Source organism: Nakaseomyces bracarensis, assembly GCF_045282275.1.
Source record: "Nakaseomyces bracarensis strain CBM3 chromosome Unknown Scaff12_0, whole genome shotgun sequence".
Classification (NCBI taxonomy): Eukaryota; Fungi; Ascomycota; class Saccharomycetes; order Saccharomycetales; family Saccharomycetaceae; genus Nakaseomyces; species Nakaseomyces bracarensis.
In genome coordinates this window covers 308827-330238 of record NW_027263958.1, presented here as the reverse complement: position 1 = coordinate 330238, position 21412 = coordinate 308827, and the positions used below count along the sequence as shown (strand labels likewise).

At 34.6% G+C, this 21412-nt stretch overlaps 8 protein-coding genes across 8 annotated transcripts; 5 read left to right on the top strand and 3 right to left on the bottom strand.

The window, feature by feature from the left end:
- Positions 1-44: 44 nt before the first annotated feature.
- ECM32 (RNA helicase) lies at positions 45-3527 on the top strand (the record flags this gene model as incomplete). Its single annotated transcript, XM_071053750.1, has 1 exon — positions 45-3527. One exon carries the CDS (start codon positions 45-47, stop codon positions 3525-3527), a length of 3483 nt encoding a protein of 1160 aa, XP_070910162.1.
- Positions 3528-4459: 932 nt separating this feature from the next.
- On the top strand, positions 4460-5209 carry BMH1 (14-3-3 family protein BMH1; the record flags this gene model as incomplete). Its single annotated transcript, XM_071053749.1, has 1 exon — positions 4460-5209. One exon carries the CDS (start codon positions 4460-4462, stop codon positions 5207-5209), a length of 750 nt encoding a protein of 249 aa, XP_070910161.1.
- Positions 5210-6303: 1094 nt separating this feature from the next.
- On the top strand, positions 6304-7527 carry PDA1 (pyruvate dehydrogenase (acetyl-transferring) subunit E1 alpha; the record flags this gene model as incomplete). The annotated part of the gene is made up of 1 exon (XM_071053748.1): positions 6304-7527. One exon carries the CDS (start codon positions 6304-6306, stop codon positions 7525-7527), a length of 1224 nt encoding a protein of 407 aa, XP_070910160.1.
- A 665-nt stretch (positions 7528-8192) lies between these two features.
- DMC1 (recombinase DMC1) lies at positions 8193-9197 on the top strand (the record flags this gene model as incomplete). Its single annotated transcript, XM_071053747.1, has 1 exon — positions 8193-9197. The coding sequence occupies one exon, from the start codon at positions 8193-8195 to the stop codon at positions 9195-9197; it is 1005 nt and encodes a 334-aa protein (XP_070910159.1).
- A 207-nt stretch (positions 9198-9404) lies between these two features.
- On the bottom strand, positions 9405-10187 carry ISC10 (Isc10p; the record flags this gene model as incomplete). The annotated part of the gene is made up of 1 exon (XM_071053746.1): positions 9405-10187. The coding sequence occupies one exon, from the start codon at positions 10185-10187 to the stop codon at positions 9405-9407; it is 783 nt and encodes a 260-aa protein (XP_070910158.1).
- Positions 10188-10509: 322 nt separating this feature from the next.
- Positions 10510-14121, bottom strand: RAX2 (Rax2p; the record flags this gene model as incomplete). Its single annotated transcript, XM_071053745.1, has 1 exon — positions 10510-14121. The coding sequence occupies one exon, from the start codon at positions 14119-14121 to the stop codon at positions 10510-10512; it is 3612 nt and encodes a 1203-aa protein (XP_070910157.1).
- Positions 14122-15099: 978 nt separating this feature from the next.
- Positions 15100-16365, bottom strand: ARP6 (Arp6p; the record flags this gene model as incomplete). Its single annotated transcript, XM_071053744.1, has 1 exon — positions 15100-16365. One exon carries the CDS (start codon positions 16363-16365, stop codon positions 15100-15102), a length of 1266 nt encoding a protein of 421 aa, XP_070910156.1.
- Positions 16366-17085: 720 nt separating this feature from the next.
- On the top strand, positions 17086-21321 carry SMC4 (condensin subunit SMC4; the record flags this gene model as incomplete). Its single annotated transcript, XM_071053743.1, has 1 exon — positions 17086-21321. The coding sequence occupies one exon, from the start codon at positions 17086-17088 to the stop codon at positions 21319-21321; it is 4236 nt and encodes a 1411-aa protein (XP_070910155.1).
- Positions 21322-21412: the final 91 nt, after the last annotated feature.

Genomic DNA, 21412 nt, shown 5'->3' with positions numbered 1-21412 from the left:
CACTAAACTATTGAAGGAACAAAAAAAAAAAAAACTGATAGAATATGTCATTCATTTGTCAAACATGTTCATTTACAGATAGTGCTGAAAATGTTATGAAACATTTGTCCAATGTGAGACATAAGACGGTTATTGCCTCTAATAATGATGAGCTAGCATGCGAAGAATGTAGCGACACCAATATACATATGTTGAAAATTATAAGGTTTGGAGGTGATGATATGAGACTATTGTGTAACAGTTGTTTCAACAAAGGATATACTGAAGATGAGAGGCCAAGCACATTTTACTCATTATCTAATGGTACAATACTGAAATTCTGGGATAGATACCAGAGAGTGCGGGACTGTTGCTGTGATGCATGCGGTAAAGAAGACCGTCTAAATGTTGCACCAAGTGGTAAAGTTCTTTGCGATTCTTGTCTACAGAAGAATCCCAAACAAAGCAATACCTTTGTTTCGGAGAACTCTGGTCAATTCTTATATGTGTTATTAGGAATAAAGGATGCAGGGAAGACTCCTGCCAGGAAAGGTAAATTCAAGAGGAAAATTGGAAGAGGTGGGAAAGGTGGGCGAAAACAATCCAAGAAACCTTCAAGACGTAACGATGATGGTGATGATACCGCTGAAAAAAAGATGTCTGTTACAGAGAAAATCAATAAAGTTAGTAATCTGAACAGAATTGCCAATACGAAAATCGAGAGTTCTAATAATATAACCTTGAGTACATTTGTTGGTAAAAAGGCCCCATCACAATCGGTAACTAGTTCACAAAGCTCTAAAAACTCATTAAATGATAGAAAAAGAAACTTGGGTAGGAATAGCAATGATAGAAATACTACTCACAAGGAATCTTCACGTAATACCAAAGGAACTTCTAAAATATCCTCAACTGCCAAAGGAAAGACACCAGACCGGAATTCTTCTGCAACAAGAAAACCTAACACTAGAAGTTCGTCTAATGAAAGTAGGTCAACTTCTCGGGGCGGTCAGAGAGAGTCAAATAAATCGAGGTCCGCAACAAAGGATTATAATAATAAAAACTCTTTAAGATCTGGTGAACAGATTAGTTCAACGAGTATCAATACCGAGAGAAATAAAGACAGAAATAAGAGCAAATACAATAATAGCAAAAGTGACGAAAAAAAGACATTAAACCGCAAACTGGACAACTCTAGCAAACCTCCTAAGAATAACCGTGCCAACACAACAGGTGGAATTAAAGACATAGGAGTAAATTCCAACAAAGTTAATACGAACAATGATAAGCAGAATGATAAAACGAGAATTGCCAAAAAGGACGATAATAAGAGAAATATCAAAAAAGATGAGAATAAGAGAAAGGACAGAAGAGATGATAATAAAAGGAATGACAAAAAAGTTGAGAAAAAGAGAATCGATACCAACCTTGACAAAAAGAATAATAATGCAAAAGATACATCAACATTAAAGGATCTTTCAAAAAGAGATGGATTGTCATCAACAAAAAAGAATATCGAAACAAGTTCAGGCAATGAGTTAATGTTGGAGGAAGGTGTTGTTCACAATGAATACCAAAAATATAAACCTAAGTTGAGTTTCAATGATCTTAATCATTACTGTCAAGAGTTCTCTAATGCTATTTTTTTAGAACAAAAGCTGGAAAATGACTTCATTCAAAATTTTAAAGTCAGTTGGCCAGTTAATCCGAATGATAACCTTTTCGTAATTATCATCAATATGAAAAATAATGAGGAAATTGATAGAATTATGACACCGTTAGATGTCAAGTTAAAGAAAGTGCCATTTCCTAAAAATTCTCCATTGATTTTCTGCAGCAATGACGAAAGCTCCAAATGGTATACGTTTATCAAGGATTCAGCAATGAAAGGCAATCAAATAACCCTCCTAGTTGAACTTTTTGGTTGGAACTCATTAGCATTGCCTATTGGCAAATCTTCAGACGACTATAAATTCTTGCCTGTTTCAGCATCAGCTAGAAGGGTGCTTTTTGCCATGACCAGGATTAATAACCCAACTTTCATAGACATGCTATTGGGTAAGAAGCCGATCAAACAAATACACTTTAACAATAGAATTAAATTCACCTCTGAACAATTTAATGATTCACAAAGGACTGCAATTCAAAACGTATTAAACAACAAAGTCACTATTTTACAGGGTCCACCTGGTACAGGTAAAACTGCTACAATCGAAGAGATAATTTTACAAATGAGAGAACATTTTAATTCATTCCCAATTCTCTGTGTAGCTGCGTCAAATATTGCCATTGACAACATTGCTGAGAAATTCATTGAAAAGAGGCCCGATATTAAAATCCTAAGAATAGTATCTAAGTCTAAAGAAAGAGAATACAACATGGACCATCCCTTGGGAGAAATATGCCTGCACAACATCGTGTATGGTAACTTATCGGAAGAATCGAGAAAAGTTATGGGCTATCTTGCTATGGGTAAAACCAGTGCATTCAGTAAGAATGCCTTGAAACGGTATTTCCAAGAGAGAGAAGGTATAGTAAATCGTTACATTAATCAGTACACAATAATCTTTGCTACTAATGTGGCTGCCGGTTCCAATGAGTTGAAGGTCATCAATGAGATTCCGGTGGTAATCATGGACGAGTCCACTCAATCATCGGAGGTTTCCACATTGATTCCACTATCACTTCCAGGGATTAAGACATTCGTTTTTGTCGGTGATGATAAGCAATTGAGTAGTTTCAGTGATATCCCACAATTAAGTTTATCACTTTTCGAGCGTATTCTAATGAATGGAACATATAAGAACCCTGACATGTTGAATACACAGTACAGAATGCACCCTATTATAAGTGAGTTTCCTAGAAGCACGTTTTATAACAAGACGTTGTTGGATGGTGTCTCTCCGGAACAAAAACAATTACCAAATGTAGCATACCCATTGTATTTTTACGATTACAAACCGAGCTCCAACAACCGTGAGCAGTTACACCGTGTCAGACGTCGTGATGTCGTCAGTGTCAGTTACTACAACGAGCACGAGTGTGACATGATCATGGAGATAATACACATGCTGAAGTTCGAGCGCGGGATCGAGCTCCACGACATCGGTGTTATCACACCGTATGCAGGCCAAAGAGAACAACTGAGTGCCCGGATCCAAGGAGACGAGCTCATCAACCCTGAAAAACTACAAATCGAGAAGCAGAGTGAGGAAAAGGATCTGTTCAGTGTCAATGAACAGAGCATGGGAAGTAACAACACCATCTGCATCATCAACGGGCTACAGGTCTCCACTATCGACGCGTTCCAAGGCCACGAGAAGAGCGTCATCATCTTCTCATGCGTCCGTAACAACACCAAGAACACCATCGGTTTCCTCAACGACAGAAGAAGACTGAACGTCGCACTAACAAGAGCTAAGAACTCTCTAATCATCGTCGGTTGCTCCGAGTTCCTGGCAAATACTACTACCTCTCAACTATGGTCAGACTACATCACTTATCTAAAAAATAATCACCTGATACATGCTACCCTACGAGAATACTGAAATCCTGCCAAGTCATTTTATAATCCCAAATGACTCACGTGAATCACGCTGGTGAATAGGAACTTACTTTTTAAATTTGTCCCAACTTGGGAGGATATAAGAAATCCATACATCCTGGGATTCCACTAAGTTTTTTTTTTACAGGAATCCCGCGTTCTTCCCCCTCCCCGCCTCTTGCCCCCCTCCGTGTTTTTTATACCCCGTTTTTAATTTTTTTTAATCTCGTAGTCTTATATAGGACAAAGCACGTGCCACAGCCGGGTCATCTAAGAACTCTTATTTTTTTCTATTTACGCGTCTCTCTCTCTCTCTGTCAATCTCTCCTTGTATTGAGGAGAGGGGCGCCCGTGACTTGGAGGGTGGAAGCAGGAATCAGGTGTGTGTGAAGGATTCTCTTCACGGAGTGTTCTGTGTTTATTTATTGACATAGTTTACAGTAAAACGTACGTATACGTTTTTTGTACATAATAAAAATTGTCCCTATTTCCTAAGTAAGATATAAATGTCCTATTCTCAGGACATAAGTCCTTTAAAGAAAAGAGGAACTTAGGGCCACTAGCGAGGAAGTGGGACATGAGAAGGGACAAATAGGAGCGAAGTACAGAGAAAAGTAAGTAGGACCAGTGGGACAGAAGTCATTTTTTTTAAATTTTTTTTCCGTTTTGGAGGGCTTTTTTATTTATTTTTTTTATTTTTTTTTTCTTTGGGTTTTGTTCAAAGGGGGGGGGGAGAAAGAAAGAGGAAGGGGAAAGGGAGTTAATTTGGAAAGGGAGGGATTCTATTTAAGCAAATAAGTTTTTTCTATTAAATGTAATAGGGTTTTTTTCATTATGAATACAAATAAGAGATAGAGAGAATTGAAGTTGAAAGAGAGAAATTGAATTTAAAAGAAACAACAAGAAACTAAATAAATAGATACGATAACAATAACAATGACTAGTCGTGAGGATTCAGTGTATTTGGCCAAGTTGGCTGAGCAAGCCGAGAGATATGAGGAGATGGTTGAGTCTATGAAGCAGGTTGCTTCTGCTGGGCAAGAGTTGAGTGTTGAGGAGAGGAATCTTTTGTCGGTAGCTTATAAGAATGTTATTGGTGCGCGTCGTGCTTCCTGGAGGATTATCTCTTCGATTGAGCAAAAGGAGGAGAGTAAGGAGAAGTCAGAGCACCAAGTGAGTTTGATCAGGACGTATCGTGGGAAGATCGAGACTGAGTTGACCAAGATCTCTGATGACATACTGTCTGTGTTAGACTCGCATCTGATTCCATCTGCCACCTCTGGTGAGTCCAAGGTGTTCTACTACAAGATGAAGGGTGACTACCACCGTTATTTGGCTGAGTTCTCCAACGGTGACGTGAGAGACAAGGCCACTGATGCCTCTTTGGAAGCCTACAAGACCGCCAGCGAGATCGCTACCACCGAGTTGCCACCAACTCACCCAATTAGACTAGGTTTAGCCTTGAACTTCTCTGTTTTCTACTACGAAATCCAAAACTCCCCAGACAAGGCCTGTCACTTGGCCAAGCAAGCTTTCGACGACGCCATTGCCGAACTGGATACATTGTCCGAGGAATCGTACAAGGATAGTACTTTGATCATGCAATTGTTGAGAGATAACTTGACTCTATGGACTTCTGACATGTCTGAAGCCCAAGAGGAACAACAAGGCGATGAACAAAAATAATCATAATCAAAAATTTTAACAAAAGAAAAAAAATTAATTCAAGATGAGAATATTACAAAACCCATAATCAACTATCATTATATTTCTTTTTTTTTTCTATTCCCTTTCTTCTTTATCACTTTAATATAATAACATAATGAAATGGAATTAACTGTTTTCCTTGATATTTATTTATTTTTTTTTTATTTCTAATCTTTCTATCTTAGGTATCCTTTATCATTACTAATTCATTTTTTTTTATAAACAAAAAAGATAAAATATAAAGATAAATCAATAAAGAAGAGGTGATAGATTTGCAAAGAAAGAAAATAAAAAAAATATATATATATTACACGAACAAATCAAGACTTTCCACCTCCCATTTTATTTATCGTCTTGTTTTATTAGTTCGATATCACAATGTGTTGAAAATTTAACATAAGTAGGATCAGGAGAAGAAGAATAAGAAAGTTGTCTATAGTAAAATGAAGCAAGTTAACCATTTGAATAACTATTACCATTATTTTTTTTTAAATGTTTATTAGAAAAAAAAGAAAAATAAATATTAGTATATATATAACAAGGAAATTTATCTTCACTATTTTATATAATTATAACAACCCTCGCCAGTAAGTTATATATTAAATTACATTAATGAAACATATAGTAATATATATATATAATAACTATAATACGATTATGGCCGTTAGTAATAGTATACGAAACGCATGTGATGGGCAAGTATTCGATCGAATCCTTGTTAACAGTTCCTTAACACACACATCCACTACTTCACCTTGAAAGTACTATAGTACATGAAATGAATGATGTATAGTGTTAATAATAATATTATGTGAGCACATGATTCTTACCGTAAAACAGTACCTCTTTGTTTTCCTTGCTGTCTTCACCCCGGGCACTCGCGGTCGCAAGTGAAAGGGTGATGGGGGGAGGAAAAAACCGAGGAAGATTACTCGTTGAGAAGAGGGGTGATAGAGATGGGGGGAAATGCTAAGGAAGTTTTTGTAAGTTCTTTCATCAATTGGTTTCTATATTAAAAGGTTGAAAGCTGAAAGGAAAAGAATAACATAGAATACTTGCCAAAAGAAACAAGGATGATGTTGTCTAGGGTTGCTGGGAGACCAATTGTGTCTAGAGGGGCCTTTACTGTGAGTCGTGGGTTTGCTAGTGCTAAGGGGAAGACTGAGAATGTGCCAGATGAGGGTGATTCTGTTGAGATTTCTTTACCAAACACTTCGTTTGAAGGGTACATGTTGGAGCCACCAAGCTTGACTTACTCTACCACCAAGGGTACATTGTTGCAGATGTTCAAGGATATGGTTATCATCAGGAGAATGGAGATGGCGTGTGATGCTTTGTATAAGGCCAAGAAGATTAGAGGTTTCTGTCACTTGTCTGTTGGTCAGGAGGCTATTGCTGTTGGTGTGGAGAATGCCATCACTAAGCGTGACTCCGTGATCACTTCTTACAGATGTCATGGTTTCACCTATATGAGAGGTGCTTCTGTGCAGGCTGTGCTTGCTGAGCTAATGGGTAAGAGATCCGGTGTTTCCTTCGGTAAAGGTGGTTCTATGCACTTGTTCGCCCCAAGCTTCTATGGTGGTAACGGTATTGTCGGTGCTCAAGTTCCATTGGGCGCTGGTTTAGCCTTTGCTCATCAATACAAGAACGAGGATGCTTGTTCTTTCACTTTGTATGGTGATGGTGCTTCTAATCAAGGTCAAGTTTTTGAATCCTTCAACATGGCTAAATTGTGGAACTTGCCAGTCGTATTCTGCTGTGAAAACAACAAGTATGGTATGGGTACTGCTGCCGCTAGATCATCCGCCATGACCGAATACTTCAAGCGTGGTCAATATATCCCAGGTTTGAAGGTCAATGGTATGGATATCCTAGCTGTCTACCAGGCCTCTAAGTTCGCTAAGGACTGGTGTCTATCCGGTAAGGGTCCATTGGTTTTGGAATATGAAACTTACAGATACGGTGGTCACTCCATGTCCGACCCAGGTACCACTTATAGAACCAGAGACGAAATCCAACACATGAGATCTAAGAATGACCCAATTGCCGGTCTAAAGATGCACTTGTTGGAACTAGGTATCGCTACAGAAGATGAAATTAAGGCTTATGATAAGTCTGCCAGAAAGTATGTCGATGAACAAGTCGAAATGGCCGACAAATCCGCTCCACCTGAGGCTAAGCTATCCATCTTGTTTGAAGATGTCTATGTTAAGGGTACTGAAACTCCAATTTTGAGAGGTAGAATTCCTGAGGACACTTGGGATTTCACTAAGAATGATTTCTTGGTCAGAAACTAAACTTGTTGATATCAATGGTGAAAATCTTAAGAAATATAAAACTCTACAACAAATTGTAGAACTATGACTGAAAAGTTATTTTTGAAAGTTTTTAACCTAATATATTTTCCTTTTCAAATTCTTATTATCCTGAAGTAAATAAAACTAAAATAATAAGAAGAAATACAGGAAAAATCAAGAAAAAAGTAAAATCATGGTTATAATAGCACACAATGTAAAAAAAAAAAACAATGTTTAATATTCTCATTTCTCTAACAGTTATTTGGTTTCTATATACAAGTGTCATGTTTGTAAAGTCATTGATGCGTCGTCTCTTATATTCATGTCAATTATCAAAATATTAAAAAACAACAACAATAAAGGAACTCCCCAATAATAAAACAATAGAATAAAAACTGTATTTAAATCAATTATCAATAATTCTTATTATTTAATAATATTTATTCCTTTCAAATATATCCATTAATTATATGAATCGTCGTATGTGATGTGTATATCATGTGCTCGCGTATAAAACGATTTATCACTTTGGCGGTTATATCGAAAAGAAAAACTTAAATAATAGAGATCTATGCTTATTGAGATTAAAACTAAAAAGATCTATTGCCTAAATTACGATGGATATAATAAACCATTGAGTCGTACTTTACCGGAGGTTATCAGTTATGGGTACTAGTGTCACTGAGTTGGAGGAACATCGGATTATCAACATTATAGGAATTGACGAATTACAAAATTCTGGGATCAATGCCTCAGATATTCAAAAGCTGAAGGGGGCCGGTATTTTCACAGTCAACACTGTTCTTTCAACAACTAGAAGGAACTTGGTGAAGATTAAAGGCTTGAGTGAAATTAAGGTAGAAAAGATAAAAGAAGCTGCTAACAAATTGATTAAGGTTGGTTTCATAACAGCAACCGCACAACTGGATATACGTCAAAAGGTTTTGAGCTTATCCACAGGATCTAAACAGCTAGATAGCATTCTGGGAGGTGGTGTGATGTCTATGAGCATAACTGAGGTGTTTGGCGAGTTCCGTTGCGGCAAAACACAGTTAGCGCATACACTCTGTGTGACTGCTCAGCTACCACAAAATATGGGCGGTGGAGAAGGAAAAATTGCTTATATTGATACGGAGGGGACCTTCAGGCCCGAAAGAGTAAGACAGATTGCAGAGAGATACGAACTAGACCCCGACTCATGTTTACAGAATATATCATATGCTAGGGCGTTAAACAGCGAACACCAAATGGAATTGGTCGAGCAACTTGGTGAAGAATTGAGCTCTGAAAACTATGTTCTTATCATTGTTGACTCTATCATGGCCAATTTCCGAGTCGATTATTGCGGTAGAGGAGAACTAAATGAACGGCAGCAGAAATTAAACCAACATTTATCCAAGCTGAATAGATTGGCAGAAGAATTCAATGTTGCTGTGTTTATGACTAATCAAGTACAGTCAGATCCTGGAGCATCGGCCTTATTTGCTGCTGCAGATGGAAGAAAACCAGTTGGTGGACATGTGTTGGCCCATGCGTCAGCAACAAGAATTCTATTAAGAAAAGGTAGGGGAGAGGAGCGTGTTGCAAAATTACAGGACTCTCCTGATATGCCAGAAAGGGAATGTGTTTATGTTATTGGTGAAAGTGGTATCACAGATTCTACCGAGTAAATAAATAAACGTATACTCTTTTTCTATATAGTTAAGAAAAGTTGCTAGTATGGAGGAGCTACTCTTTTTTCAGAATTAATTGGATTTCATGTCCCATAAAAATAAAAAATTGATTATATTTCTGATAAATGTAATATATAACAAAATTAGAGAACTAATAAGGACGACTAATATATTTTACAATGAAGCCAATTGTTGTAGTGGTACTTATACCCAAGAAAAAAGCTCTCTAAGGGAAGAAAAACGACTTCTTTGACTAGTACCACCTCTATTTGAAGTATAGTTTATTTCAGAATCCTTAGAATATGATAAGTTAGTATTGGTGGAGCTTGAACATTCTTCCTGGTACTCATTTTGAATTCTATTTTTCGTATAATAAGACCATGGAGCATTTAAGAATTCATTTCTCTTATAATCAAGTTCAAAGTACCCAATTCTATCAATTCCCAAACCATAAAAGAGTATATAGTCATACCACTTTATTAGTATAGTTTTTTTTTCTATATATTCAAGTTCTGATTCAAACATTATTTCACCTTTCATTTCTCTACAGAGAGCAATGTTAAGTGCATCAATATCTCCTAGTTCGGCAATGCGATTATCGTACTCATATCTCTTATAAAATGGCGGGATATCAATATCTAATTTGGGTGATTCTATGGTCAGAAAAAGAGGTTCATTACCAACCATTATAATGTTCTTTTCTTTTGTGTTGGAATATGTTAATGTTTTACTTAATGACGGAGAAGGTGGCTCAAAGTCACTGGGAAGTATAATATCCGATTCTAAATTAAATTGTTTCCCATATTTTTTTCCAGGACTACTGTTTTTAATGTTTACTAATGTAGTTCTAGATTTTCCTTGTAATTTATTCTGGTTGATATCTTGAAGAGTGGTCAATCTGTGCTTTCCTATATCACTTTTAATTCCATTCACATTTGTCAGATCAACTGAGCATTTATATTTTTCGTTTTCATCTATCATATACATTATTTAATTCAGTCTATAGAATTTTTATTACTTTTTTTTTAGATTTTAAGGAACTCGATTAAACTTAAAAGAATAGTACTTCGATAAAGACAACTTAATAAGAACTATTTCTTCCATTTACATCCTTCTGTATATTTGTATATTGATTTTGTGTTTCACTATAAAGGTTAAAAAAAAATAGTAACAAAAGTTAAAAACAAAAACAGGACTCATTATACATTAAATGTAATGTTACAACTATTTTAGAAATACAATACATACTATTTATCTAAAATAAAGAATTGAAGTCATTTGTATGATAAAGTGTTCAAAAAAGCACAGCTCAAAGAACGCTTAACAATTTTTCAGCTGGTATACCACTACCAGCCATATTATCTGTTTGACTTGACGTAATTACTTTGGCATCAAGATTTGGTCTAGGTTTCATTGATAGTGCTAAAATAGCGGCAAATATACCCAAAACTATGAGAGTAGCAAGAGACAAAGCCAAACTGATTAGTACAATAAGACCTCTCTCGATTCTGTAATGGCTTTCTTTTTGTTTTCCATGACCAGCTATGTCTGTACTTGTTGGATGACTAGTAGGCCTTGTTGTGGAAGAGGATGATACAGAGAATGCACGGTTTGGAAGAGACATATTAGTATTGGTGAACTTTGAAATATCACTGTTGGTAAATACGGAGGGGAATGCAGAAACGATAGCATTATTAATTGTGAAGTATGGATACCACTCATCAAAATCATATAATAAACCAGTCAAAACACCATATTTGGTAGTGTTAAATTGCCCAACAAGTAAAAGAACATCATCATTTGTGGAATTTGACGCGAGTACTTCTATATTTTCAATTTCTGCCGAAGAACTTAGTTCAGATATAGGCAACGTGGTCCATTTCGAATTGTTATAATATGCACCTACATCTTTGTTCCAAGCGACAATACTACCGCTACTGGTTACTACAATGTTTGCTAAATTCAAAGTGCTGTTTGAAAGCATTGATGTATATTTCTGGTTTTTCATGTCAATTTCTAGTATGTTTATATGGTTAGAAGAGTTAACAGTAATATTACCAGCAATGACAATACTTGTGTTATCATATACAGTCATATCTGTTATAGTACCCGCAATAGATCCATTCTGGAAAGGCATCCAACTACTATCAGTATAGTTAAATAGACACAGACCTGTGCAATTCTGACTTTGTACCGAATAATCACCACCAATCAGTAAGGTTGAATTTTGTTCAAAATTTAATACAGAGCTGATAACCTCCGTATTTCCGATCTTAACGCTAGCCAATTGCTGAAATTCTTCTAAATCAAATAATTGCAAATCAATTCCAGTTCCATTGAAAACAGTTGCTACAAGAAGTTTTTGATTATTATTATATAACATAGGTGAAATCTTCGAAGGATATGACCATGGTAAACTTCCCCCGTTTGATAGATCCAGAGTGTATTTCGAGTTTAGTTCATTTGCGTAGATCGACGATGAATCATTCAAGTACAGCCCCGCATATATTTTTCCTGAACCTGACAAACTAAACACATTGACTGTTGCATTTTCGAAAACATTCACAGACGTATTATTAACAGTAGTGGAATTTACTATTAGTTGACCGAAAATCAATAAATCTTGATAGTTATTTTGTCCTGCTGATTTGACTCTAACTAAATCGGTATCATTGCTACTATACTGCATTCTTGAGTTTTGATCAAAAAATATATTGTCGTTTATGACTATCAAATTCTGATCAGATATCGAGATATTAAGAATTTGATTAATATCAGAGATATTATTATAAGCCGGAATAGAAACAGTGTCACTAATGATTAAGGATTCAAAATTATTATCAGAATAATGCAAATCACCATATATAATAACCCCATTCGCCGTAGTAAGTATATTCCTTATCTCACCAGTAACTGGATACTCCTGGTCTCCAACAAAATTTGAGTTATCATACACTCCTGACAAAATCCCATTAGAACCGGCTAGAAATATTGTGTCATTCTGTTCAGCAGCAAAAATGGAGTTTCTAGAACTGAATTTCCGATTACCAAAAGTAACTAAAGAAGAGCTATAGACAACAAACTTTGAATCTGAGCCAGAATAAAAATCAGAAGCATTGGAAGGGGAATACTCGAATATGCCATTTAAAGTAATATTATTGCTGTTAGTTAGCTGTTCAGAAATATAACCATCTTGGATTGACGTTCTAACAACTTCCACGGTGCCAGCAACGAATGTTGTAGTAGTTGTAGAGGTTTGTAATCCTGATGAATATTCCACATATACGTTAACAGAGTTTTCTAGGTTTCCTGAAAATATCTGATCATATTTGAGATCATTATTATTCTGGTAAATAAGCAACGAATTTAATACTCCGCCGCTTTCCTTATCTGTAACTGTTACATTTACTATACCTCTTGTGGCGCAAGTATTATCTTTAGAACATCCAGGTGTAACTAAATTAATGACATAATCGCCAGGTACAACAATATCCACAAAATAAGAAAATTTTGGCTTAGGATCTTGGTTTGGAATATAGGTAGAAACCAAATAACTGTTATCATTTACCAAAGTAGAGAAGCTTCCGCTTAAGATAGAAGAATAGGAATTGGTACCAACATATGATTGACAGTTGGGTTCATTGAACGAATTATTTGGGAAGATGGGAAAAGATTCTTGGTACAACTGGAAACCAGAAAGACCAACGTTATTGAAATATGAGTTTTCAGCAACAAATTGTAATGAATTAATAGGAACTTGATTTACAAACGAAAATTCTTGATATTCTGATGTCCATTTAATATTGGTGCTATTGTTATTAATGAAGCGTATAAAATCACTTTCTGAAGTAGCATTTTTGCTAGCCTGCTGCAACGTATTTCTCGTGTAAAGAGGACAAAACTCGGTACAAGATTGTAGCTCATGCGTTATAGGATCCAAATATGTCAAATTCATGATACCATTACTTGGTAGAGATAGTAGCCTAAACAATGATATCTCGTTATCAGAAATGGGTGAGTTATAGATTCGTATTTTGGACAGAGTCAAAGTATTTGGGAAATTACAAGTTAGTGTGCCTGAAATTCCTTCATTGAACCAAGCCTCTTTATCCGGATTAGGACAAATAAATTGGCTAGCATCGAAGTTGGAAGTTGCAGACCATGTAGCCTTCTTCAAAGATATCTGTTGTCCTACCTCTATATTTTCTATATTTTCTGAGTAATTCTGAGATGTATTAGTTTGTAGCAAGTATGAAGAATTATCAAACGTTGAAAAGTTACCTGTAAATAGAATATTCTCGTTTTTCAGTTTAATAATGGTGTTAATAAATGACCCATTTCCAAATCCCAAGAAAGGCAAAAGTAAACTAGAATTTGAGATAGAATTCCATATCACAGCACTATGCCCTGTATTAGATTCCACATCCACTTGAAAATTACCTCCAAAATAAACTAAATCGTTATCAACCAATATATCATTGACAACACCCAATTCATAATTGAAGAGTGCCTTCACTGACAAGTCTGAAAGATTGTAGAGCAATTGTTGTCGCAGATTCAAGTTCGAGTATTCACCATCACCACTCAGAATGAAAGAGTCTGACCCGAATGGCGTTATATGTGTAATGTTAGTATTATCGTCAACATCACCTAGTTTTAAATAAGTGTCATTGGAATAATATATCAACCTATTAGTTGTTAGGTTAACGTTAGGCTCTGTGAAATTTTGTTGCCCATAAGTTGTGTAAAAATCAAACGAACTAACGTTGCCTAATAACTGAAACAACTCGGATGCAGTCCCAGGTGGTTCTAATGTCGGTACTATAACATCTGTAGCATCTAAAAGCTTTCGAAGATTTTCTAACTCACTCGCTATAACTATATGAAAGACTAATATCCACGTAAAAATTATCCTCCTCATATTTCTTTTTGAAATCGTTTTTTCGTTTCAAATTGGTTTTTTTTTATACTTATTCTTAATTTTATCTCTTTTTTGTTTTTTAATTTTTAAGTTTTAACTTCAATTAGTTCTGTATTTAAAGTCAAGGCCAAACACTTTGATTATAAATATTCTATTTTTTTTTATTCTATTTTGTAAGACTTTCCAAATTGTAAAACCCTTTATCAATAAAAAAAGAAATATACTTCTGATTGTAGCCTGATTTCTTAAGGTTTATATTTCAAATAAAAAGATTTTCCTTTTTTTATCAAAAAATATTCCTTTCAATTCATTTTAATAGCTTTCTTAAAAGTAATTAAAAGTTCTTTAAATTAAAAGCAAGCTCTTTTTATTAATCAAATGACTTTTCATGCTCATCACCCAAATTTCGTGTTCATTGGGTTTCATGCCAAATGGGCACTTCTCGAATATTTTTTTTCCCTTCTTTGTTTTTCTTCAGAACGGAAAACGCCAAAAACGGAAATTCGTAAATAACCGAAATTAAAAAAAAAAGAAAGAAAGAAAAGCAACGGTTTTTATTCTTTATTCACTTGGTAATGTTATACGGGAGCAGCAATTATAATCACATGATTAATGATCTGCAACTCACTTAATTCCCGATTAGGAGAAGTAAGTAGTGTGGTGTGAGAATACTCTTGTAAAATATATGTGATTTACCATTAATGATTTACCTTGACATAAGGGTCCGCATAGTAGTTTAAATTATAGTTTTTTTTTTAGCCGTTTCTTTTCTTATCTTCAATTCTAGGTAGTGTCCGTAATCGCACAGCAAGTAAATTGAATATAGTATTAATAAAAGAAGTTTTAGATAGAAAAGAAAATGAAAAACAAAGAAGAGGAAGAAGAAAAAAAAGTGGTTCCATTAAGACCCTAATTAATACATCTTTTTCGTCATCTCAATCTAATCCCAATATCTTTTTAAGGTTCAAACAAGATGTTTCATATCCAATTTTGATAACCAAATCTTTCTCTTGTGGACCAATCAAGTCCGTATTCGAAATACTCTTCTTTCGTCACTCTAACGTTTTTGTAAGATTCAGTTTGTGAGAATTCAGACATAGCTTTCCAACCATAGAGTGATTTATCACTCGATATCGGTATTTTGGCTCTGCATATCCAATCTGTGGGTAGTTGCCTTTGTAATTCTGATACTAACCTATTCGCAAATCCTGGTAAATTGAAGTTACCCCCTGTACATACAATATTGCTCGCCATGATAGGCTTCAGAACCTCGGGAAGCATATGAATACTCTCCAATATGGTCTCGATTAATCCAGGTTTTAGTAATTGCGTAATTTCCGGGTGGAAGAACACCTCGGGTACAGAGAATCTCTCGTCTTTCAATGTCAATACCTGGGAATTCTCAGGTAATGGAATTTTTGGGTCTCTTACATAACCTTGAAAACTAGTCTGAAAATCTGGAAGTACGTAGTCAATAGTGTCTTCTTCCTTTCTGTTAAATGCCTTAAAATATGAAACAGGATCCACAAAGAGACACTTTTCTTTGATATTGTTAACCAGTATGGTCTCATCCATCACATTGTAATGCCTGAATGATATTGTCTCCTTTAACAGGCCATTCAAAAACCTACCACCAATATCGAGCTTCTTAACGGCTTTATAAAATGGAACACCCTTGATTAGAGGAATGACCCATGTACAATTAAACCCAGAGTCAATTACAAGGCTAAAATCATTGTACTCTTGATTATCATCCGTGATGTTTGAGAGATAAGTAGAATCATCCTTCCCGGATATTATTTCTACATCCTTTGGATCCTTTTGAAATGGCATAAAAGAAGCTACTGGCGCCTTGTATAAGGAATCAACTTCATACTCTTCAAAAAAAACCTGATCTGAGTTTTTACTTAGTTCTGGTAAAGTCATACATGTTTCTGAGACAACTAGATGTTTAGTTTGAAGGTTTTGGAGGTCTATTCCAGTGAATTCCTCAGGGTTGTACAAACAGTAATCCCATATACAACTTTCCAGCTCCCAGGATGTTAGTTGACCAAGTTCATGCGGTCTCCTAAAAGTTATTGATGATATATCCTTTATATTGTTTACCTGATTTGATAAATGCGTTACACCATATTTATCCTTTGCAAGCGAATTCATCGCCACGTAAGGCTGAGGTTGTCCTGCAAAACCGAACTTTAACTTATAGGAACCATTGTCTATAACTATTGGTCTTTCTTCTGACATATTGTATATTATTGTGTTTTATAACTCTTATCAATATTTTTAAATCAGTATGATCAATTCGTTACTGATTGTAATCTTAATCTGATTAATATATTAATAGATTATAGTAGAGTCTTCACTAAGCACTTTTTTTATTTCTTTGCAATTGCAAATATAACGTCCACGTAAACACTAAAGCAATGATGTTCTGTACAAGTCATCCAGTGATATTTTAGATATGTTAACTCAAATGGTCTACTTATAAATTTAGTAAATCTATACCCAATGTACCTCATCAACCTCATCGAATGTCGAAAAGTACAAAACATAATCAATCATACATATAATATAGTAGTATACGAACCGCACGTTGTATATCATGAGAGACGTATTTTTGATCTACTCACGTGATTGTTTCTCTCTTGTTTGTTTGTTTGTTGTTTGTTTTTATTATGGTGAGGCCCATTTAAAATATGAGTATGCAAAAGAAACTTTTTTATTGAATAATACCCTATTATGGCCCAATTACTTAAATTTCCATCACTGCTTAGAGATAAGTTGATAATTGCTAAATTGCTTCAATTTTTCTTCCAAAAATTTGCACTATTTTTGGGTTGCTCTTCTCTTTAGCAAAATAAGTTGATTCAGGCAATCATAAGTGTTGTTTATTTATTATTGTTGAGATTATTGATAAAAATTTAGGTGAACTAGAGAAAATTATAAAAAAAGAAATTACTCAAAATGTCAGGTAAGCCATTGAGCAAACGTCAAAAGGTGACCGATGATGGAACAGAAGATAATCTCACAATCACTCCTACTGGTAACAATAATAGAGTAGACAGTCCTAATAATACTCGGACACCGCGTAAGCTACTGGGCTCTACGGAAAACAGATTCTTTTCCCAACCTGTCACGGGATCATCAAATCTCGTAATACCGACATTATTGCCTCCAGAAATTGATAAACCTAGTTCCAGGGGAAGAGAATTTAAATCTTACTCACAATCTCCACCACGATCGCCAGGAAGATCTCCGACAAGAAGATTAAAACTGATTGAACTATCTCCAGTGAAAAACTCAAGGATAGAACTACAAAAGCTGTATGATAGTAAGAAGTTGGAATTGAAGAAGGAACGATTATTTATACATCAACTGGTACTCCAGGATTTCAAATCATATGCAGGAAGACAGGTAGTAGGACCTTTCCATACTAGTTTTTCCGCGGTAGTGGGTCCTAATGGTTCGGGTAAATCTAATGTCATTGACTCAATGTTATTTGTTTTTGGATTTAGAGCAAGCAAAATGAGACAAGATAGGCTATCGGACCTTATCCATAAGTCTGAAATGTTTCCCGATTTGAAATCCTGTAGTGTTGAAGTGCATTTCAAGTGGGCTATTGACCAAAATGACGCTAATGCTATAATAGACGAGGAAAAGGGCGATCTTGTTATCACTAGAAAAGCATTCAAAAATAATGCATCAAAATATTACATTAATAATAAAGAGAGTAACTATACGGAAGTTACGACTCTATTAAGAAAAGAGGGCATTGATCTTGATCATAAAAGATTTTTAATTCTTCAAGGTGAAGTTGAAAATATATCACAAATGAAAGCAAAAGCGGAAAAAGAAAACGATGATGGTTTGTTGGAATATTTGGAAGATATTATAGGAACATCGAAATATAAAGAAGAACTTGAAAAACTTTCAATTGAAATTGAGGCATTAAACGACTTATGCCTAGAAAAAGAGAACAGATTCAATATTGTTGATAGAGAAAAAGAATCTCTTGAATCAGGAAAAGAATCTGCATTAGACTTTCTATCAAAAGAAAAACAGTTGGTCCTAGAAAAATCAAAATTATATCAGCTTCAATTAAGTCAACATAACTTGAAACTAACCAATACTTTGGAGAAAAAGACAGAACTTTCAGGTAAACTGGCCGATCAAAATGAACAGTTTGAAAAAACAAGTAATCAAATATTTGTAATCAATGGTACTATTGATTCATTAAAGTCAGAATTGAAGACAATTACTGTTGAAGAGAAAACATTACAAACAAAAAGAAGGAAATTGGAAACTCAAAAAGTAGGTACAGAGGAGTTAATAAACGATCTAAATAAGAAAAAGGATGAAAATAACAATAAGGCAGATGAACTAAATCAAGCTATAAAAACTAATACAAATGAAATAGAAAAACTAGCGATACAGCAAGAAGAATTATCTTGTGAATTAGAAGAGATTTCTAAGCAATATGGTTTAGAAAAGCAAAAACTTGAGGATATAAAACTTAAGTTAAGAGAAAAAACTGAGAAATATTCTAATGAAATAACAAACCATGAAAAAGAATTAATGCCATGGAATACACAGCTGCAACAAAAGAAAAAAGAAATAAAGGTTGTTGAATCAGAGATCTCTATGGTTCAAGAAAATAGAAACAAAATACTTGACGAAATTGAGGTACTACGAAAAGATATAAATGAAGCAGAGGAGAATTGTAAAATAACGGAGGAAAAAATCACATCCTTACGTGACCAAAAATCAAAAACTATAAAGGAAATTAACATTGGTGAATCTGAATGCGAGAAAGCGCAGCAATCGTTAGGTATTATTAAGCAAAAGGTTGAATCATTACGTCAAAAGGCATTAGAAATGAGATCTTCTTTATCAGTGACAGAAAATAAGAATAAAGTTCTCGCAGCATTAACCAGAATGCAAAAATCTGGAAGATTGGATGGTTTCCATGGCCGTTTAGGTGATTTGGCCATAATTGACGAAAAATATGATATTGCAATCTCAACTGCTTGTCCTCGATTAGATGATTTGGTAGTAGAGACAGTAGAGACTGGGCAAAAATGTATTGAATATCTGCGTAAAAACAATTTGGGGTACGCCAGGTTTATATTATTGGATAAATTGAGACAGTTTAACCTGAAAAATATATACACACCAGAGAATGTTCCCCGTTTATTTGATTTGATTAAAGTAAAGGATCCCAAATTTTTAAATGCTTTTTATAGTGTATTGAGAGATACTTTAGTTTCTGAAAATATGGCTCAGGCAAACAGGGTTGCTTATGGAAAGCAAAGATTCAGAGTTGTAACGTTGGATGGAAAGCTAATAGATATTTCAGGTACAATGACAGGTGGTGGTAAGACGGTTTCAAGGGGTCTTATGAAATTAAAAAATGCAAATAACCTCTCGGATACTTTCTATTCATCTGAAGAAGTAGCTGCAGTTGAAAATGAATTACACAATAAAGATAAACACTATAAAAATGCTTTAGAGGCATACCATGAAATGGAAGAGGAATTACGTCGCTTAAAAGATAGAAATCCTGAAATAGATATTGAGATTACTAAAAGAGAAATGGATATAGATACTATGCAAAATGATATTAGTATCAGAAAAAGATCGCTCAAAGAACTGATTGAAAAACAGACTAATAACTCGAAAAACGATGATGCAGTAGAAATATTAGAGAGTAAGTTGGATAGTCTCAAAGCTGAGTATAAAACAATTGAAGGACAGACAAAAGCAACGAAAATAAAGATTGTGGAACTAAAAAATAAAATTATGGAGATAGGAGGTGAAGAACTTCAAAATCAGAACAATCTAGTATCTGATATTTCTAGAAAAATAGAAGACAATACCAAACTTCTGAAGAAAACAAAATCACAAAAATTGAAAAAAGAATCACTAATGAGAAAATTGAAAAAAGAAGTAGAAGAAATAATAAAGGAATCAGAAAATAGATCAATAAACTTGGAAAGATCAAAAAATGAATTTGAGAAAATCAATTCAGAGCTACAAGATATAGTAAATGAGATTACAGAAATTACCAGTTTAAAATCAGTAAAAGAGGAACAACTTGAACAAGTTGAGCAGGAAAAGAACTCAATTGAGGCAGAACAAAATTCTAACAAGGCAGCTTCTGTAGATATCAAAAATAAACTGGAAAAAATTTGTAGCTTAGAAGAACATATTAAGCGGGATATTGACAAGGTAAACCAAAAAATGTGTAGCCTTGAAATTAGAAATGTGACACAATTGTTATCATCTATTGAGGAAAATGACAATGAGTCCATTAGTACTGAACAAAACAATCATGCTCCTATCATTTCTAATCCAGATGAAATAATGGAAGATAAAGATACAATTATTGCAGCAACAAGTGATAGAAAGATGGATAATAACATTTCGAAGGAAGACACTAGAAATAATGACGAGAAATATGATAAAATGGATATTGATCTCCAAGATACTTTTATAGCCCCAGGAATTCCAAGGTTATCCCCTCAAAGCTTACAGTCACTTGATATCGAGCAGCTAGAAATAAACATTGGACAGCTAGAGGATTTTGTCAGCAATTCAAATGCAAATATTGATATATTAGAAGAGTATGCTTTGAGGCTACTGGAGTACAAGAAAAGAAAATCAGAATTAAATGATGTTGTTAAGGAACGTGATGCAGTAAAAGATAAACTTGAGTCCTTAAAAGCTAGGAGATATAATGAGTTTATGGAGGGATTTAATATAATTTCAATGACATTAAAAGAAATGTATCAAATGATTACCTTAGGAGGCAATGCCGAGCTCGAACTTGTTGACAGTCTTGATCCTTTCTCTGAAGGTGTTACTTTTAGCGTAATGCCTCCAAAGAAAAGTTGGAGGAATATTAGTAACCTTTCAGGTGGTGAAAAAACTTTAAGTTCATTAGCTTTGGTATTTGCCTTGCATAAATATAAACCCACTCCTTTGTACGTCATGGATGAAATAGATGCGGCTCTCGACTTCAGAAATGTTTCCATTGTAGCTAATTATATCAAAGAAAGAACTAAAAATGCGCAATTCATAGTCATTTCTTTAAGGAACAATATGTTTGAGTTGGCAAAGCAATTAGTAGGTATTTACAAACGAGAAAATAAAACACAAAGCGCTGCAGTTGTTAATAGGGAACTTCTAGTTTCTGAGTAATGATATTTTTTCTCAGTCCGTTCAAATTATATAATGTTCGAAAAGCTACTAATAAATAGTCTTGTTTTATATTTATAATACTATGATTTTT